At 40.5% G+C, this 22,157-nt stretch overlaps 1 protein-coding gene across 5 annotated transcripts in view; it reads right to left on the reverse strand.

The window, feature by feature from the left end:
- QTGAL (queuosine-tRNA galactosyltransferase) overlaps positions 1 to 22,157 on the reverse strand; it is a 296,108-nt gene that overhangs the window by 21,272 nt on the left and 252,679 nt on the right. For all 5 annotated transcript variants that reach the window (XM_073311998.1, XM_073311995.2, XM_073311993.2 and 2 more), the window contains one exon: positions 10,056 to 10,191. In XM_073311998.1, the coding sequence (XP_073168099.1) occupies positions 10,056 to 10,191 (136 nt within the window). The remainder of the gene's footprint in view (positions 1 to 10,055; positions 10,192 to 22,157) is intronic.

Consider the following 22,157-nt stretch of genomic DNA (forward strand, 5'->3'; position numbering starts at 1 on the left):
ATTGATGTCTGCAAAAAGAATTTACACAGTGACTGATGGGGGTGGGTAGGATATTGGCATGTGATAACCATGATCAATTACTTGAAGCCAAAACACTTAAGGTCCAGATTCTAGCTCTTTGAGTTACTCTCTCAAATGCACAAATTAACATAATTTTCATTCCTGTGAGCTCTGCCCCAAACACTCCTCCATATTTCAGCATGTAAAGAGTCTGTGGAGTGTCAATTACACATGTTATAGGAGAGCCAGGATTGGGCATGGTAGTGGCACCCTAAACTTTCCCTCTGTGCTTCTCTTCTGTGCGGACAAGCCATGGGATGGGAGCCATCTGATTGTGCAATAATCTTCTAAGGTTCCCCATTACATGAGGAATTTAAAATGGAAGTGTACAAACCAATGGAGAATACTTGTAGGGAACAATTATGTGTTTCCCATCTCAGTTTGTGTGGCAACAGGCTAATGTTTCCTTGCCAAATTTAGGATGCACATTTTATGTCTTGGTACTTTGCATGCTGCATTTACCTGCTTTCAAACTCTTCACTTCCCTGCAAGAGTTAAGTTCCCCCCACCAAACTTTTTTGCACTACCAATGGCAATAATGAATGGTATAATAGGGTTAATATAACAACATTTAACAAATATAAAAGACGTCCCATTACTAGCAGCGGATCATATTTGTTAAACTTTGCTTTACTATTATCTCATTATTATTCCCTCTCCTAGTGCAAAAAAGTTATTGGTGGCGGAACTTAATTCTTGCAGGAAATATAAAACAATACCCTGGATTTCTGTTCCAAGGACCTGAGCTATCTTTTTTGCAATATCAATGCTGTTATGGATAATTTATTTAATTATTTTTCCAACTTTGTGATCAAAGAATAAACTGTTCACCTTTCAGCTAAGATAAAAGGAAAAGCATAATCCAGGATTAATTCCCAAGGAATGAAGTTGAAAATTCAACTCCAGGCCCTGAAATGAAGAGCATTATTGTGCTGAGCATCAGCAGGATTTTGTTCTTAAATAACTACAAAAAAGTCTTGATCTGTCCATGGACTGTATTTATAGCCACTCAGTGTTATGTACCCAACGACCTTTCCTGTATGACTAGGGTCCTTGACCAGCATATTACCTCCCCCATGTACCAACTATGGCCACTACCTGCTGCAAAGTATAAACACCATGTGTTGGCCACACTACACATCCAATCCTGAGGTCATCTGACATATGAAAGTCCCAGTAAAGGCAATAAAAGAAAGCATGAAAGAATCAAGCTAATACAATGTATGATTTTACATAGCAGGTAAGTATATGAGACAAATTTCCCTTGGAAGATGGGTTGATTCAACCCAAATTAAAGTTTTCTTTCAGAAAGATGAATGCCTAATACAGAGGTATCTTTATATGTAACTTCCAATGGTTTTAGGCAGTTTAAACCTGATAACTATAGTACTGTAAAACACATTAGCCTTGAATAGGTAATTCTTCCACTGGGTTATACACCATGTGGGTGGTCCAAGAGACAGTTGATTATTTTTCTGCCACTACTATTTATTTTTTAATTTAAAAAAATGTGTGTCCGGAAACTGGATACAGAACTTGCACCCAACTGTTTATGCAATAAGCAGAACTCAGAGCATCAGGCTTACATGACCTGTTTACTTTAGACTAATAGGCTTAACACAGTCTCTTTATTTATTTTCCTCCACCAATTAATTCCAATCTTGTGTCTTTTACGAAGACCATCCGTGTCTGCAGTACTGTATCCTGGGGAGAAACCTATGAATTATAAAATAATGTAATGACTGAAAAATACTCTCAAGCTGGATCATAAGTAAATGAGTTAGTTACTCTAAGGCTTATTTACTGCTTTCAGTTGGCTCAAAAGCCAAAATAACCATTATTAGGAAACAACAGAATGCAATATTGCAATGGCTTCTGAGTATCTGTGATTGATTTATCAGATCACTCTTTGGTTGTAAGAAAATGAGAGAGTGGCAAAATATTTTTTTGTTTTGATTGTCTGTGTTTTACTCAAATCTTCACAATTCCAAAAGAAAAAAAAAGATTGCTACTTTTCCAAGCTAAAATATAGGAAGGGAAAAGCACAATTCCTGCAGCTACACATAAGTCATCAGTTATACAGTTATTATGAGAAACAGTGCTTTATTGGCAGGGCTTACATCATATGTAAACAAATGTAGCATTAAAACCAAACCAAAACACAACACTCTTTCACAACAAAAAATCTATCTGGACCAAATTCCAAAATCCTAACTCTGACAAATCTCCCACTGGGGGAGATATTCCACATTTGGGGAAGAAGGAAACATTTTTCTGGCAGGTTGTTTTTAACAAAAATGGCAGTTGTTTGAAGGCGGTTAGAGACTAGAAATGTTAGATAGTGCTGCACACCCACCTTCTGAAAATCAAGACTCTTTAAAGTCTCTCGAATTGGGGACCCCAAAATTGAGGAACCCCAAATCACTAGCTGCTTTTGAAAATCCATCTAGGGTGAGAGTTTCTAGTGAAGACAATGCTTAACTCTGCTGCCAATGAAGTCAGTGGGAGTTTTACCATTGATTTCAATGGGAACAGAGTTGGGCCAACACTGAGCACTTCCTGGAACCCCCAATACTAATATACAGTACAGGAAATCAAGAGGATTCGCCTTGGAATATATTCATTATTATTATTTTTGCAAAACTAGTTTTTTGAAAGTGTCTAATAGTTGTAACAAGATGAACAGTAGCTCATTTCATACTTGATGTGCCTTCTGATTTCTTGTTCACTACAGGAAATGGCTTTTTACACTTTCTCCTCTGCTCATCATTGTATTCAAATTTCCAGTGGTAAGGCCTATGCAGAGTTTAGCAACCTAAGAACACTACTTTTGTTAGCAGGGTGTTCTTCACAGTATTTTCTTTCCTCAAAATTATATTTCACTTTGATAATGAGCTTGATATCAGTTGCAATGTGCTTTACATGTAGGCTGATGATTTCCAGCATGCTGTGGAACCTGATTATAGCAAACTGGGACAGTGAACTCTACAATGAAGTACAATGACTTTGCTACTTGATTTTCTCTACCACCTCCCTAAACACTGTGATGCACAAGAAATACAATGCTAGCTATAATGAACCTCTATTGCTTTACTGTAAGTTAGTCCCATGTGAATAAGCCTTAGAAAACTGTACAAAACACTTACCAAGTCCTCTCTAGCACATTTTCCCTAGATCATATATTGCAGAATTATGATAGGGGATTTTATTGCCTGGGCTCATGCATCTTTCATATATTTTAAATCTCTAATGAGCTTCACAATCTTTCTCTTTGTTCCAACTTCTTACACTGATAGTTGCTTGAAGGCCTAGGGATTATTTTAATATACGTTTCTGGAAAAGTAAAATCTATTCTTTTCACGCACCTCAGAAAAAAATAACTCAGAGTGTAAGCACCATAGTATAATAAAAGAAAGTGAAGTTAATCTCAAACAAAAAGAGACACCATGCCAGATGTACAGGCCTTCCAGTCTGTCTCAACTGGAACCACAAAGCTAATAAGCATGACCATTCTTACACAAGATCCAAAGATCATAATCAGCATTGAAGTGCCAATCTCATTCCACCTGTTCATCGTTACTGCTGAACCACAGGAAGGCGGTGTGCCTTTTAATTCCAAGCATGTGCTTCATTTATCAGATCTGAGACACTGCTCAGTTACAGACAGCATTACTTCCCCTCAACACATATAAATATAACAATATCCCTCATCAGAAGGCTGCAAAACCACTTGACTGCCAGAATCCAGTGCCTATGTTGCAGCCAACATACAACGTAAACACCTCTAAGCATAAACACAATCCCTTATTACATGCAACAAATAGCTCCATTCACAGAAAACAGCTTGGGACCCACTGGTAAGTTTCTATTCTCCAGAAATGGAGGACGGCCTTTGGTCACTTCTTTAGCAGCCAATTCCTATTAAAAATATTGAGACTGCTTCTTTTGCCTCTGTCTGTCATCTCCTCTAGTTTGTTTTAACTGATTCAATAGCTTGAAAACCCAAGCCTGACATGCGATGGCCAAAATCATTAAAATGCTTTGAAACAGATGTAATACCTTCTCTAAAATTACACTCTTGTGGTCTGGTCTTAATCACTGGGCTACACAGGCACGTTACCCTATACAGGAAGGGTCTGTCCAACATAAAAGTTGTACCAGTATAGTACAGTTAAAGTGGTAAAACTCCCCTAGTGTGAGCGCAGTTATATAGGCATAAAAGTGCTTATTCCTATAAGGGACAGAAAATAAGCTACACGAGGTATCTTTCTACAATTATAGATAACAAGGGGCTTGTACAAGTATAACTAGTTCAGTAAAAGAATCAGATCCCAAAAGAAGAGTTATGACAGTTTTGGAATAGCCTTCCAAGGGAAGCAGTGGGGGGAAAAGATCTATCTGGCTTTAAGATTAAACTCGATAAGTTTATGGAGGAGATGGTATGATGGGATAACATGGTTTTGGTAATTAAATATTCATGGTAAATAGGCCCAATGGCCTGTGATGGGTTATTAGATGGGGTAAGATCTGAGTTACCCAGGAAAGAATTTTCTGTATTATCTGGCTGATGAATCTTGCCCATATGCTCAGGGTTTAGCTGATTGCCATATTTGGGGTCGGGAAGGAATTTTCCTCCAGGGCAGATTGGAAGGCCCTGGAGGTTTTTCGCCTTCCTCTGTAGCATGGGGCACAGGTCACTTGCTGGAGGATTCTCTGCTCCTTGAAGTCTTTAAACTACGATTTGAAGACTTCAATAGCACAGATATAGGTGTAAGGGTTTTTTTTGTAGGAGTGGTGGCTGGGGTTCTGTGGCCTGCGTTGTGCAGGGGGTCAGACTAGATGATCATAGTGGTCCCTTCTGACCTAAATATCTATGAATCTATGACAGTAATATTTTCAATTGCAGACTAGGCGTAAACTGCAGTCACTGTGCTGCAGAATCTGTCCTGTAAGTGCTTCAGATACTGAGCATCATAATAGTTTTCAAAGAGATTTCCTTGCTATCTTTAATTCATAAGTCATATTTCTGTTAAGTTAATAACGTGGATGTTGGAGGCAGGGAGTCTCCATTTCCAGGCTCTCCACACCTGGGTTTTACTGAAACTTGTACTTCTTCCCCATTCTTATTTCCTTGTTGCCATCTCTCTTTAAGCTCTCCTGTGAAACAGGTTCGTAACAGCGCAATTTGTTGCTTCACTAAAAGCAGGGGTGTAAGTTTGGTTTCCTCTACTTATATCTCTAGAGTCTCAGTTCTCCCCTTTTCACTCTCTGAGGCCCTTCATATATTTTAAATATTTTGAAACCACTGCAAAAGTTAGAAGTTTTCTGAGCCTGTAGTACAGGTACAGGACTGTAGTCGCAGCACAGACAGATGACCCTGTTACTGATAAACCACAGCACCTTGCAGATAAAAAAGGTCAGTATCAGACTCAAACATTTGATTTAAAACATTAAGTGGATAGATAACATGCTACAAAGAGGGGGTTCACAAGATACTTTCCTGATATGCTATTGATGAAAAGGGTTGTCATACAGAGGCTTTATGGGATTGGGTTAGCCATGGTATTATGGGCGCACTTCTAAAGATGCTCTCCCCTAGTAGCTTAATTAGCGTAACTAGAGCAAGAGCTTATTCATTGCTTCTCTCACTGTTTTTCAGTTAGCTGCTTATGTGCTGTTCTCTTTGGAACACTATTTCCAGCTGTGGCTTTACGGAATAGTACAGAAACAGTGCAAAAGTATTCCTTTTAGCTGAGGTTTGACAAACAACAATAGAATAGACAAGACAGCACCAAAAAATCCCTCTAGGCATACATAGCATCCCAGAAACATTTGGTTTCCATCTTCAATTGCACATTACAGACAAAACGGATGTGTTTTAAACAAAAAAAGGTCTGTTCAGTTTCACTCATGCAGAAATGCTAACACTACCCCACTGTCAACTGTTTGAATCAAGAAGGGTAAAGTCAGGAAGCAGCATTTCCTTAAGAATACTGAGATACTGGCAATCAATTCATTAAAAAAAATACTAGTTAAACAAGTGTTGTTCCTGCTAGGTTACTATCAGGCTAGCATAAACACTGAGCTCTGAATTCATGCCTGGACTCTTTGGAGACAAAATATTATTTCTTTTAATCACCATCACATTCTTAGGGAGGAGAGGAGGATATTAGCTAGGTGTCCTTTTTCTTTAGGACATTACCACAATGCCATTTCAGACTATTTTCAAAACACAATTGGATAACATTTTGCAAGTATCTCTGAACAAAGGAAGACTGATGCTTCCAGAAAATGCCAAGTTCCGTTTCTGAAGCAGTAGTGCTATTAAGTACACAATTAGTATACTTTTCAAATGCTTCATATACATCTAATAAATATAGGATATCCCACTCCTAAGTATACCAGACACATCCACTGCTTCAAAAGCTCAGGAGTGGCCACATTATGCTTTTCACTGGACAGCCCAAACTGATTAATCCCCATAATGAAAAGTCAGACATATTTAAATTTTTGCATTGCTCCAACCAGAATCTAATCTATAAATAAAATATTCACAAGTGCCTACATGACTAAGAAGTCTAAGTCCCATTTTCAAAATTGAATTATACACTACAGAGTCTAATTTTTAATGAGGCGATAATACTTTAATAGTAATAGGATACAGCAGTAATAAAGTTGAATATGGGTACAATTTTCAAAAGCATCTAAGTGACTTAGGCCCTAAGCATATATGTCTAAAAGTCATTAGCATACAGGTGATGTACCAGATTCTACACCTATTTATGCGAACACAACTTCATTGAAGAAAATGGTGTTGCACTGGTCTAGTACAACAGATTTTGTTGTTAATGTTCTATACTAAAGTAGGCTATTTTAAATAGGTGACACATTTTCATTTGGACCTTCACTTAGTATTATGATTCAGTACCTGACTATTTGGAGATTCAAGAACATGGAATACCACTTTCATGTCTATAATCTAAACCATACTAAATCTTTCGGATTACCCTGTAAAGATAATTTCCCTATATCACCCTGAAAAGATCATTTTATGATTTTAGGCCGTAAAAGGTAAAGCAAGAATTATTTACAACCTCTGAGCTTGTGGAATTTTGTTGTTTAAAGTCTTTGACAGATTTTTGAGGAAAAGTAAAGATCAGATACTTTGGGTACTTTTCTCTGTTGATTTAGACAGAATTTGATCTGCTTTGGGTCAGATATAGCAAACTATAGTAACTTGTCTTTTTAAAGGCAGGCAGCATGAACTCATGAATATTGCTTGGTATTCGGAGTCAGGAGACTTTGGCTTTGTTCCAAAGCTTTGCCATTGACTTGCTGTGTGATCCTGAGCAAGTCACTTTGACCCAAAGTTTGAAAAGCATCCACTGATTTTGGGTACCCAGTCTGAGACACCTAAGCATGTTTAAAAATCAAGCCCGAGAATCTACAACGGCAACTGAAACCAACTGAGATAGCTACAGATACTTTGTTTTAATTGCTAGTTGACACTCCCTCTTAAAAACTGCCATGACATGCCTATATTTTACCAGAATTTTTCTGCAGAACACCACTGAAATGAATCAGACAGTAGTGTGCATTTGGCATGTACACCTGCAACAGGCAAGTGTGTTTCCTAGATGTAGTGGGTATAGCATTTAGTAACAAATGGGTTAATGGCTAAAGCCATGTTTCAGTACCCAGGGACAGCATACTGAAATATGCTTAATTACAACCTTGACAGAAGCAAAATAATATCATGGTCTGAAGCACTGCCAAAGCAAACATGATACAAAGGTCAGATGGAAAGAACATCAGGATTCCGGTTAATTAGAAGCACATCAACAGTGCTAGAGTATTGCTGAAGCAGGGCTGCTCCATACTGCACAAGGGATAAGTCTTAGCTTCTCAGCAGCAAAACAGCTCAAACAATACCATGAACATTTTCTTGCCCTTTTCATCTATTTTGTGATGGCATCCTCAAGTTATCACTGTTTCCTACAGCACAGGATATTAACTTCTATAGAAGTAGGTGTCACTTGCATCACAGAATTAGAGAATCATTCTATCTTAAATCCAGCTGCATATTAAATTGGTTATATATACATATTTAACAAAGCTAAGGAGGAGATGGGTTGTAACACAGACACCACAGACTGTTTTCTGGTTTTCATTTCAGAAGTTCTTGCTTTTGTGTAGTGTCACCAAACACCCTCCCATCTCTTACCTATGAAATTATTTCCTAATTCATACAGGGCCATCAGCTGGAAAGTGTGGTGAACTTGAGAGAGTCAGGGGAATTCACACAGCACTTTGCAAAACACTGACGATATACAGAGTGCCTTTTTATAGAAACCTCACAGACTCATGCACACTGCATCGAGGAGCCAAGATGACTCAACACTTTGAAGCAAACTGTTCTGTCCTTTTTACTGAAGTAATTTTTCTTATGTGCCCAGCATTAAACTTCTCATTACTTGCAAGTTACTTTACCCACTGCCTCATTCACAGATAAAGAAGGATGGCACTGGAAGCACATTCAAGAGATCGGGGTTCAATACCTGCTACCACAGACTCCTTATGTGACTGTCTCCCATTTCCACCCAATGAATTCAACTGTGGGTGTACTCATTTGTTTTACTTTCTTACTGGATGTGTGTGGTCTGAGGACCACTGGATTAATCAGGTTCTCATGTTTTCATTCTCTTGTCTTCCTTCCATATTTTTCATTAAAATTGATGTTTCAAGACCATTTATAGGAAACAGACATATGACATTAACCCTGGAGCCTTTATCTCAAAAAGTTATAAGACAACAAGAAAATGATATGAGAGCAAGGTATTTTAATTCCCATACAAATCTCTCCTGAGCAAAATTCTTTCATTGCCAATTCTAAGTAACTACCATGTTCGGAAAGAAATGCATTATAAATTAAATCCTATATTCATATACAACATTTTCTCCTCTATGTTTAACAATCATGATTTCTACTAGGGGATATAAAGTGTCTATTCCACATAACACAAACCAGATTATTTAGCACGTCATGAGGCCCTTGTCCAGGATTCACCTCAGGACAGAGATGAATGTTATGCACATATGAAACATTTCAAGCCACGATATTTTAGTACAGTCCCACCCAGAAAGGCTTTTTTCCTTTAGTTCACCTGGAACTGCTAGGTGGTGTGAAGCTTATACAGCAACAAGGCCATGAGCTGTGACATACGGTCTGATCATTTATTACATGCAGTCATCAACAGGCAAACACAATATAACAGTACATCAGTTGGAAGAGAGATGAATACCATGATTTAAAAAAAGATAGCAGCACAGCTAACACACAGACTGGGAAACTAAGTACATTTTTTAAAAATGCTAGGGGGACACATTATGCTACAACAGTGGTTCCCAAACTTTAACAGCCCGCGAACCCCTTTCATTACATTGTGAAATCTTGTGAACCCCCTCCTAAAAATGAATATTTCCAGGGATTTAAGTTTAAATTTCCCCCCATTCCGTGAGGCTCCTGCTGCTGGACCCCGTTGACCGCCCTGGTCAACTGAGCTCAGGCTGCAGGTCCCGCTGACCGCTGGGGCTTGGGCTGCCAGCCCCAACTGCCTGGCGCCGCTCTCCCTGGGGCTCGGGCTGCCAGCCCCGCGCAGAGCGCTGGGGTTCAGGTGGCCAGCTCCCCTGCTGATGGGGGCGGGGCTCGGGCTGCCAGCCCCAACTGCCCTGCTCCGCTCTCCCTGGGGCTCGGGCTGTCTGCCCTGCAACTGGGTCCCACCTGCTGCCTCCAGTGCCCAGGGTCCTCTGGCTGCCATGAGTGAAATTTGTCTGGAGAACCTCCTGTAACGTTCGGAGAACCCCCAGGTGTTCGCGAACCCGTTTGTGAACCACTGTGCTACAACACCCTTAACTATCAAGGAGCTAGTAGGAAGGAGAGAAGAAACTGCGCTTTTTACAGCTTTTACCCACACTTGATTTTCTTGACATCTCACCTTTTTCTGATTAGCTGGTGATAAGCTTCTATAGAGCTTCCTGCCCTGTTTGCCAGCATTCCAAATGGTGAAAGATGTCCAGTGCTTGAGGGCTCTGTCTTCCAGAAACCTGACTCGGTGATTCCAGATGGTTCCCCTGGGGAATTGGAAAAGATGTGAGTCTGGCCCCTAAATGGATTAACAATGTAAGAAATAGCACTGTCAACACAGACTCACTCTTGATGCAAAAAGCACACTGAAAGATCACACTAGCAACAATTCCAGTGGAAATTAATTCTGTGGCTGGAAAAAAAAATCTCTTGTTTAAACGTTAAACTTGTTATCTCTGCCTCTGGGGGTGGGAGACTATGTTCTATTTACAGTATTCAGTTCATATGCCATGCTCTTTCAATTCACACTGAAAGATTTTGAATACACTAGAGTCACAACCTACATTTCTTCTAAAGCCTAAAATATATTCATGAGATACACAGTAACTTCTCACTTAATGTTTTAGTTATGTTCTTGAAAAATGCGACTTTAAGAGAAACGATGTTAAGCGAATCAAATTTCCCATAACGATTAATGTAAATGGGGTGGAGGGGGAAATTTTTTTCATCAGACAGAAGACATTATATGCATATACAGTATAAATTTTAAACAATTTAAAACAAACAACGTAATACAGGTATAAGTTTTAAACAATTTTAAACAAATAATTTAATACTGTACTCAGCAATGATGATTGTGAAGCTTGGCTGAGGTGGTGGAGTCAGAGGTTGAAAGAGGGTGGATCATCCGGCTGCTCCTCTTGCTGTTCTTTCCAAAGTGCCAAGGGGTGCTCAACCCAAGCTCTGCTTCCACTCCACTCCTTCCCCCGAGGCCCCACCTCCACCCCCCGCCCCACCTCTTCCCACCCCTGCTCCACCCCCTTTCCCCGAGCACGCCATATCCTCAAAGGATGGGTATTTATGTTACTAGAGAGAGTGTGCATGTGCACACACGTGTATATACACCCACCCACACATTTTTATCTGGATGGTACACACATATAAAGTTGTTATTGACAGGTTTTGACTACCATGATCTCAAACTTCTGGAATAATGTCATTCTTACCCCCTTGTTCTTAGGCCTGTACAGCCTCCCTATTTGCTCCACACCCCAACCCTTTTTTGGCAATTTCCTTCAATAACTGAGGGTGGAACATGCAGTCTCTGCCCTGAAAGATATTGTTAATTGGTCTTCCAAAAATGGCTCCCACGTTTCCCAAGAAACTAACTCAGGGCCCAAACCTGTGAGGTTCTGAGCACCTTCAACTACACTTGAGAGAGCTCAGCGCCTCATGGCAATGGACAGTAAAATGAGACAGGTCTACAATGGTCCAAAGCTTTTTGCACTGGGTCTCAAAATATCCAGTAGTGGAGCCTACTGCCATTATATACTCATTCTACACAGCATGAATGTTACTGTTTTAGGATTCAGAGTAGCAGCTGTGTTAGTCTGTATTCACAAAAAGAAAAGGAGTACTTGTGGCACCTTAGAAACTAATAAATTTATCTGAGCATAAGCTTTCATGAGCTACAGCTCACTTCATCAGATGCATGCAGTGGACTTTAGGATTTTAGGAGTAATAACAAGAGACTTTGACTTGAGGTAATTCTTTTATAAGATGATTTTTTTAAGATAGCTCACAAAGATGTTAGGATTTTTAAAAAAACATACTATTACAATTAGGAATACTTAAGTTTGAAAACCATACCGCTGAGCTGAATCCAGAGGTGAAAGTGGGCCGGTGTGGCATACTGGTAAGAAATGGCCACCGGTACGGGCCTGTGCATAGCTGACGTTAAAGCCCCTTTTGCCCCCCAAGGGCCAGTGGGGTGGGGCCTGGCGATTTATAAGGGCCTGGGGTTCCCTGCTGCTGCTGCCAGGCAGGTGCCCTAGGCCCTTTAAATCGCTGCCGGAGCCCCAGGCAGCGCAGGCCGGGCAGTGCTGAAGGGCTGGCTGGGGGAGGCTGACCCCCCCCAACCCCACCCCTTATAGGGGCCCGGAGCCTGGCTCCTGTACCGGTAAGACTTTTAAGTTACTTTCACCCCTGGCTGAATCAAAATAATTGAAAAGACATCTGGATAGTGAAAAGCTATATTTAGAAAACTGAAATGTTGATAGTTCTCCTGAATATTACGGTATATAAAATTCCTTCTAAATAATAAACTCCTACATTTCCCTTGACTAGTTTCTAAAACCCTAAAGTGTTCTAATTGAAAACATGACTCAGATATCAAATGTTCTGCTTATATTTAGGTTTTCCACCTAACTATAATTTCTTTCCATGTTACTTAAATATAAAACCACTCCTTAGCCTTTACCATCACCTTGGTATTTTTTTTTTTTTTTTTTTTTTAACATATAAGAGCCTCAACGTTGCCTTTCAAGATGTTGTGCCTCTGAGCACTGCTAAAATATAGCAGAACTAGTTGCACCATATAAATACAGCATTTTTCCATGTACTAATTTCCCACAAGTTAACACCGTGGACATTTTCTAGGGCTTTTAATGGATTGATATTTTAGAGTTTTAGATATTTTAGCCTTAAGAAGTCCAAAAATATCTCAAAGTGCAGAACTGAGGGATAAAGGAGCTTTTAGTGCTTCTACTCTGCTCTTTATTTGAAAAGGTGGACTTAGCCCTGCCATTCCCAACAGTTACAATGTTATTCTTTAAATGCAAGTGAGTGAGGCTACAGGAAGGGGGGGGGGGTGAGAGAGAGAGATCAGGGCAGAGTTATTTTCTTCTTGAGCAGGATTTCTCTTTCTAAATGATACTCCCAACAGAACATGTTCGGTGTCATAAAATACAGCTCCCTGTTACTAGACTGTTTCAATGAGTGAGTTACAGTGGTATAGTATTAAATATCTTGAGAGTCACAGTAACTTCTTGCATTAAAATGGTTTCTTTAAAATTATCTATGATGAAGAGTTGAGCTATACCATAATCCTTTCTGAGTTTAGAGTGTGACTCACTTTCTCTTTTAAGTGCAATTTTGAACCACACCCAACTTTGCCAAAACCAAATTGACTGACCAAATTTCTCAGGACTAAGGAGAGTGGGTTGCTGTTTGTTGAGGGAAGATGAATTTTGATGTTTACTGGACAAGGAATTTGTGACTTGTTCTTTTTGGCAGGGGAGACAATGAGGGACGGGACCAACATAGCTTAAAATGGTCTGGTCTAGAAACTGCAGATGTGATTTGTTCATTTATTCTCAATGAGATTCGTGCCCTGGAGGGTTTTTTTTTTTTTTTTTGGTAGGCTGGGTGATTAATTCTCAAATTGTTCATTTTAAGATTTTGTGCACATCTGGGAACTCTGAATTCTCTACAGACTCTGCCAGGCATATGCTTAACTTGAAGTGCTCTGATAAACCTGCAGGATCAGCCTGACAATGATTTGTTAAAATCTAAAGCCAAACCTGCCAGGTTGCAGGATGTGAAGTTCAGCTTGAAGCAAGCTTTGAGGAAAAAATGGTTACTTACCTTCTCATAACTGTTGTTTCTTGAGCTGTGTTGCATATGTCCATTACACTGTAGTTGTGTGCGCCTCTTGTGCACTAGTACCAGAGAGTTTCCCTTGCAATACTTGTAAGGGGGGGTCCTCCACACACCACCAAGCTCCTTGTGTCTCAAAGTGAGGGAAATAAAAGGTGGTGTTGCCCTGCTCTTCCTTCAGTTTCTTCACAGTGGGAACCGATGATAGCCTCTGTGATGTTCGGGAAGGAGAACGGGTGTGTAATGGACACATGCAACACATTTTGAAGAACAGCAATAGCAAGAAGGTAAGTAACCATTTTTTTCTTTGAGTGCTAGCATGTATCTATTACTCTGTAGGTGACTCCAGGCAGTGGGTCTTAAGGCCACATCAGAAGAGGGACTGTAGGACTACCCTGCCAACATTGGCATCTTCCCTAGTTGCAGCAGACAATGTGCAATGTCTGGTGAATGCATGAATCGAAGGCCATGACACTGCTCTACAAATGTTCATAATTGGGATGTTTGCCACAAATGCTTCCAAGGTTGAATGTGCTCTGGCTGAGTGTGCCATAAACTTGCCAAAAGGCATTATTCCTTTGGCAGCATAACACACTGTAATGCAGCTGGTGATCCATTTTGAGAGTCCCCAAGTTGTGACTGGATGACCTCTCATGTTCTGCGTAAGAAACAAAGAGCTGGAAAGAAACCCCAAAAGGCTTTGTCCTATCTAGGTATCAAGCCCATGCTCAACAAATATGTGGAGTCTTCACTCTCCCTTGTACATATGTGGCATCAAGAAGAAAACTGGGAGGCAGATGCACTGATTCAGGCAGAAATCAGAGACCAAGAGAAATTTAGGATATGGTCTAAGCTGAACCTTGACCTTGAACAAAACTGTATCTAGTGGATGCATAGTCAATCTAAACCTTTCAGGAACCTGGCCATGATTGGGTGAGTGAAAACCTTTCTCCCCTCTATGCAAGGGTGCCGCCAGATGGAAAACCATAGTCCAGAATTCTCAATTAGACTGAGTCGGGAAGACACTAAGAGAGCCCATCCAGATGGCAAAATGTCTCCACTAGGGTCAGTAGCCTTTGTTGAAGGTTTTCTGCTATTAAGGAGAAAATTCTGGACTGCCACGAAGCAGTGTGCCTCTTTTGCATTCAGTCACTAATTAATCATACCATGAGGTGCAGCACTTGTATTTGGGTGCAGCACCCAACCCTGGTTCTGTATTTGGAGGTCTCTGGTTATTGGTAACAGCATTTTTCAGCAGACAGTTTGTGGACATCTGAATACCACATTTGTCTCAGTCAGGTGGGAGCTATAAGGATCATTCTGCCATGATCTTGCTTGAGCTTGATAATAACCCTGGGAATCAGGGGAACTGGTGGGTATGCACAGAGGAGGTCCTTGTTTCATGGAAACAGGAAAGTGTTTGATAAAGATCAGGGGCTGTGATGCTCCGGTACAGGACCGGGAATGCTTCCTGTTCTGCCAAGTGGCAGACACATGTATTTATGGATAATCTCCTATGCAGAATATCCAAACTAAGATATCCCTGTTGAGGGACCAGTCATAGGCAGCGCGTGACTTTCACATTTGGGGAAGCTGGGTGCGAGCGCCGGAAGCTCCCTAGAAGTGGGAAGAGCTGCTGGTGCCTGGACTGGGGCTTTGCCCCTGCTTGGCTTCCTCAAGGAGAGGCCCAGCCCATGCTCCACTCTGGGGCCCCACTCCACCTCTTCCTGCTCCCGCTCCACCTCTTCCCCTGAGGCCTTCCTGCCTGCCGCTTACTCCTCTCCACCCCCTCCCCCTCCACTGTGCTTAGTACCCATTTGTGCAGGGTGATGGATTGCCCTGCATGTGGGAAATGGGATAACCTGTCCCAGAAAGGTGGGGAATGGGCAGTGAGATCCAAGTTGGGTAGCGAGCTATTCTTTCCATAAGAAGAAATCAGCTGCTTTGAGGCCTGGGGATGCCTTGAGACCAAGGAGGTACTGGCCTTCTCCTCTGTGACCTTTGCTTCCTAGTCAAATGGTAAGCCTTATGGAAGAGTTAGTATTGTTCTCTAGGCTGGTACTGAGGATAATATTTTGTCCTCTTCATCACTGTGGTGTAGAGGCTCAAGGACTTCAGAACCTCCTTAAAGCTAGGGGAAGATTCATCCATTCTGGCTGAAAGCAAGGCACATCCTTCAAAAGGGAGGTCCTTGGTAGCCTGTTATACCTCCACAGGAATCCCAGAGGCCTACAATCAGGAGGAACAGCTTTCACCATGGCCCTGGCCACAGAATCTGCTGGGTCCAGAGAAGTATGAAGAGCTGAATGAGACACAACGTGTGCCTCAGCAACAAGGGACAGCTTGCTTGGAAACTGGGATACTGCTTTCCAATGAGCAAAGTCGTATCTTGATAGCAGGTCATGGTGATTGGCAATATGGAGTTGTATCTTGCCATTGAAATAAAGTTTCCTACAAAAACGTCAATTTTTCTGACATCTTTGTCCAGGCTTTTTTCTTTCACGCAGACCACACCCAATGAGCCGAGGTGGGATGCTCAAACCCCTGGAATAGAACCTGGTATTTCCATTTCATTTGTTGGGCCATAGGTGGGATAGAGGCAGGGGTTTGCCAGATTGTTTTGGCTGGTTGTATAACTGCCTCAATTATAGGCAGGGCTATCTTTCCTGCCACTATGGGATTAAGATGTCTGTGAGCTTGTGGGTATTCTCCTCCACTAGCTCTACTTGAATGCCCCCATCCTGACATTCTCCTGAGGTGCTCCTGATGCATTTTAAAGACGTCCAGTAAGGGGGAGGATGTCTCTGGTATCAGAGTCTCATCAAGTGAGGAAGAGGTGGTATCGGGGTCTCATCAAGGGCTGAAGCGGAGGTAAAGCAGATAGCTCTCAAGGCTGGTCTTGCTGGACTAGGAGTGGTTGCTGCTGTAGAGTGGGCTGAGGTAAGTCAAATACCTAAAGGCTGATCAATATTGACTCTCACTGGACTGATAAGAGAGGGTTCCCTCTTGGGGGATCTGTTTGCATGAGGCATTGGTGAAGTAACCTGGATGCTGGTGGTATCCTCCAAGGCATCCAATAGATAGGGCCACCAAGGGGGCTGCTACGGTACTGGCCCCCAAGCACGTCTGGCCCAAACTTCCCAATCTCTGGCCAAATCTTTCTTGAAGCCATGGAGAACGGTCCTGGGAGGGCACTGGAATCAATGGCTCAGGTCTCTCACACTGAGCCGTTACTGATGAGTGGGAAGCCAACAGGTGCACTGTACCATCAGTACTGCAACACTCCTCTGTAGAAGTGTCTTGGACCCGAGATTTTGAAGAACTGGATACCAACTTCTGCTTATGTTTCAGAGACCAAGATTATTCTGATATCTTGGGCCTTGGAGAAGATGGTGCTGGGGCCGGGGATCTCCTACGGCCCCTTTCTGCCGAAATGGCTGAGGAAGCATGCCAAGAGGGAGTCTTCAAAGAGCTTCCCTTAGATGATCAAGGGGCTCTGATGACAGTTTAAGGACAGTCTCCATCAAAATACATCAGAAGCTCCTCCCTCAGTTTTTTCGTTCTGTTCATGAAGTCATGACAAATGGAGCACCTGTAACCTCTCCCAATCACTTGAGACAATGGCAGTGAGGGTCACTAACAGGCACATGTTTTCTACAGCCCATGCAAAGTTTAAAATCTTGGGACTTTGGCATAGGCTCTCTGCTTAACAGATGCAGTCTGGAGACCTGCTGGACTGGAAAGATCAAGTGGAGAGTAACGTTTTTCAAATCAAAACAAGAAAATAAGGAAATAAAAAGGGAACAAAGAAATGACTAACGATTTGAGTACCACTGGGAAGCACTAACCAGTTTTGTTCCCAGGAAACACCAACGTTCAGACCACAGACAGTAAGAAGGAACTGAAGGAGGAGCAGCCACAAGGAGCTCAGTTGTAGGGGGGACACCCGTAAGGGCACTGCTAGGGAAAACTCTCTGGCACTAGTGCACAAGATGCTCACGCACTTACAGTGTAATGGATATATGCATGCACTCGAAGACAAAACTCTGCTACAATTCCAGCATGCAGAAGAACAAGTTTAACTAATTAGCACAGTTAACCTATCTGATGTATATTATTGAGAATAAGTAGATTTAAATAGCAGGGATGCTGCTACTTGCTTTTGACACATGAATTAAAAACACTAATAATATTCCCAGAAAAAAGTTAATTAAGTCAGAATTAAGGTTATATTTAAAAATCATTTATTTAAGAAAAGCCTGATTAGAAAATTGCAGTTATAAAAACAAAGAAAAGATTCAAAATCATGAAATTCTGAATCAATGCCAGCACTCTACATAGCCATCAACAACTCATTCACACCCAATCACACAACAACATAATACTGGACCACAGACTCACAGCTCAAATACTGTAAATACATAATTGCAAACTGCCTCCCACCCATTACATATGGGCCACCAACTCTAAGACAAATCCTCCCTCCTTCCAACTTCATCTGCTCATACATCCAAATACTGACAACCAAACATGCTTTTAACTCTTTATAGCCTTCCCTCAGCCCTTTCCTCCTCAACCTACACAATTATTTCCATGTCCATTTTCCCATTAAATTACAAAACCATATCCATTTACAACGCAACAAACCAGTGACACAAGAACGGTCAGTTTGCAGGTGCTCATGCACTTGACTACAACAACAAACCAAGTATGCAAAGCTTAGAACCTATGAGCAGCCCTGCAACAAAAAATAGTCTGCCATGACAAACAGTCACAAGTAACCCTATAACCACAAATCGGTATGTGTAACCCAACATTCATGATCAATCATACAATAACAAACCAGTGTGTGTGTGCACTCACACCAGAAAAAAGGAAACTGATCCAGAAAGTGACAATTTTGAAACTTCCTATGGATTATTTAAGAGTAACACCAAGAATTCAACTGTTTTCTCTCTCTTTTTTGTTTTGTTTTTTTTGTTGGTTTTTGGTTGGGGGGTTTTTTGTGTGTTTGTTTTTTCTGAAGGAAACATTTATAATAAATAACATTTCTAAAAGAAAAAGAGCAGTGGAAGAAATCATTGGAAAAACAATTCTTTCAAATAAAGTTGTAAGGCTGACGAAATGACTAAAAAATGTGCTCTAAAATAAAGTCAGCAAGCTAGCAGAAGTCTGTGTGCATTTCTGTGTCTGCACATTTGAAAAAAATTCCACAATGTAATTTATACAAATCAGACAATGTAAACAAATATTAGACTGATACTAAATGTTGAGTCCACATGGCTGTGGGACCGTAACAAGGAAACATCTGTAAATGCTGAGGATTGGGTGGGATTATCAATTTCAGCAAGTTCAAAGGGTATTCTCAACAAGAGAAGGCAATCCAAGGCAGGCGTTTTGTTCTTGATCCCTTCATCCCGATTTGGCTGAATCACTTCTGCTTCATGCTTGCAACAATTTCTTTTATTTTTTTCATTTGTGCTCATTTCCTACTGTTTTCAATCATTTTACTTAGGTTTTTCAAATAACTATTCCCACTGTATAGTGTAATATTAAAATTGTATCATTTACAGTGGTTTAAAGAAAATGTATTGTAGCTGAAAACATTGATTTAGGTTCAGGATTTTTTTAGTATTTAAACTAGGATTCCACTTCACATTTAAAAATAACTAGTCTACTAGGTACAATAAATTGATTTCTAGTGAATTTATGTCTCAAGTATAAAAGCAGTTGAAAACTGGCACATTAAAGCTTGCACTACTTTAATGCTACTCATACTATTGAAAAAAAAAACCCATGTTTCCTAAGAGGCCTTATCCAAAGACCACTGAACACAACGGAAAGACTCCCACTGATTTCAGTGGGCTTTGGATCAGGTCTTAGGCTAACATTTTCTGGAGCACCGTAAGCATACAATGTCTGTACATGGTGTTGTGTTCATACACAGCAGCCCTGCCAGGAATTTTACAAGCATTAGCGATTCAGACTGGCTGCAACACCTGAACATGGTCTTTAGCTGAGGACTGACTGACCTGATATGGGATACAATGACTTTCTCCCCAGTGTGGATGGGGAGTTACAAGCACTGTAGTCTCAGCAGTTCAGCTGGTTCTCTTAACTCCATTCTACAGTGCAGCACACAGCATTTGGGAACTTACAATAGTTTCTGCTCCCAGTAGCAGTGCTTGGTACTTGGGGGTAGGTGCTTTAAGAGTCCCAGAATACAGTGTTACAAACATGCTCGTAAGGTGCACAGCATGTGGGTGTGCCAGAATAGTTCTGTCAGAAACACTGTTGCTGTGTGCAAGTGGTAAAGCACTGCATTTAACAAGCAAAACCACCATCCACTTTGTACAATTTGCAATGGCCCCCCTCTCAATTTTGAGATACACTTAGGAGTAAATTGGGCAAATTCTCTCAGGGCTCAAACCTGCATTTCTAACACTTAAAAAATCCCATTTATCTGAGAGTTTTGCCTAAGTTAGGACTGTATTTCTGCCAGGGAGAGACTAAGAGTGCTGTCTAGAACCAGGAATAGCATGGAACAAGGATGAGCGAGCTACCAACACACAGTACTGGCAAAGTGCTTTGATCAGGAGTAGTAGACACGTCCTAGCGATCACATCCTAGCTAAACTTGGGCCTCTTGTGACCAGAGACTGTTGATTATGCCAAATTATTTGGTGTTTTAATTATGCGGGCAAATAGGAAATGAGGTGAGAACAACCAATTGCTTTTTCTTTTCTTTCCTTTTTCTCACCTAAATCAAGATTTGTCGTGAGGTCTCCAGAGATGAAAGACCAGTCACTAACTTCCTGGCAGAATTCGGCATAATGCTGTAAGCTGTGGGTTGTTCCAAATTATTTTCATAAAGTGGGTAATGTTAAACTATGTGCAAAAAAAAATATCAAAAATTGAACGTACAGAACCTACACTGAACCTACTATTTCCCTTAATCTGGTCCTGGCATTTTTTTTTTTATAAACTTTTCTGAACTTTAATACTAGAGCTCTCTCATCTACACCTTATGAAAAAACATATTTGGAGCTGAAAATCCAAAATCATTGGCAATTAAGTGCTGTGTGGTACTTATTTTAATGTCACATCTGAAAGAAACCCCCATGCCCTTTAGATTTCATATTAGCTTCAGCAGAACAGAAAGTCATAAAGTTAATAACAACTTGTCCTTAATCTCCCAAATTCTTAAAATGCTAAATTTATATAAAAGTGAGAGTAAATGATTTTACCAGCATACACTGCAGATTTAACACTGAAAAAAGCCAAAATAACTATTTTTTCACATCACAATCAGCCAGACTGAACACCAGCAGAAATGGACACCTCTATCAAGTTACACAGACCTGACAAATCAACATGTTACACAGGCAATGCTTCTATCTGCCAGAGTTTTGGATTAATGTTTATACTGATTCACACACACAAGGCACATTATATGTAGGGAATACATGCTGGGGATTGTATCCCAGAGATCGGAAGTGTTTTAAACAAATGTGTGGGAAAACATTCGTGCATAAATACACAGTTAACTGTAAAAAAAAAACAACACCACCGTAAAAAGGAATATTACCACAATTTTTACTATATATTTAAGAGAAATCCAGATTGTTCTAATTTACAGTATTTGTAATACACTCATCATCAGATTATACATGTATGAAATGTCAGATCTTTCTCTGGAAATGTAGTTAAGATTTAGTTATGGTACAACTAGTAATTTGCTCACCATATCCCCAAGCTGCCTGTTGTTTTCCCTGCATTCCCAATGGAATCTTGGGAAGATCTTGCTTTTCCTCACAAGAAATCATCCTTACCTCTCATCTGTGAAACCTCATATTTTCAACCATCTTTCTGACCCTGTTCACTTGGTGTGTAATTTATATGCCAAAGATCTGGAAGATGATATACATTTCTCATCCTACTTTAACTTAGATTTTTTTTTATTCCTTATTCTGCTTCTTGGTGTGTGTTATAGCAATTCAGACTTACTTATAAATCTGTAAATGGTGTCAGTAGGTCTACATGAATAAGTGTGGGGATACAACTTTAACCTCATTCCTGAATTCGGCATAATGCTGTGAGCTGTGGGTTGTTCCAAATTATTTTCATAAAGTGGGTAATGTTAAACTATGTGCAAAAAAATATATCAAAAATTGAACGTATAGAACCTACACTGAACCTACTATTTCCCTTAATCTGGGCCTGGCATTTTTTTTTTATAAACTTTTCTGAACTTTAATACTAGGGAAATCTGTATTTTTATTAGAGTCTTGTTCATGTACCAGCCCTGTGATCTGAGAAACTTAAAATAGGAAGTAATACATGTAGCACCGAGGAGTGAGGATTTCTGCTGGGGATTATTAGTTGGCTTCAGAGAGCTCAGTTAACATTAGCATCTATGAGTTTTTGAGCACAGCCAATCCCATATATGGCTACTTAGCACTTCATCACTGGTGGTGGTGTCATAACTTGGAAACATTTCATACCCATAAATAAATGAACCCACTAGGAATAGCCATTCCATATGAAATTTCAGCAATGTCTTGAAGGCAAAGGGG

Source organism: Lepidochelys kempii, chromosome 14 (assembly GCF_965140285.1).
Source record: "Lepidochelys kempii isolate rLepKem1 chromosome 14, rLepKem1.hap1, whole genome shotgun sequence".
Lineage (NCBI taxonomy): Eukaryota > Metazoa > Chordata > Testudines > Cheloniidae > Lepidochelys > Lepidochelys kempii.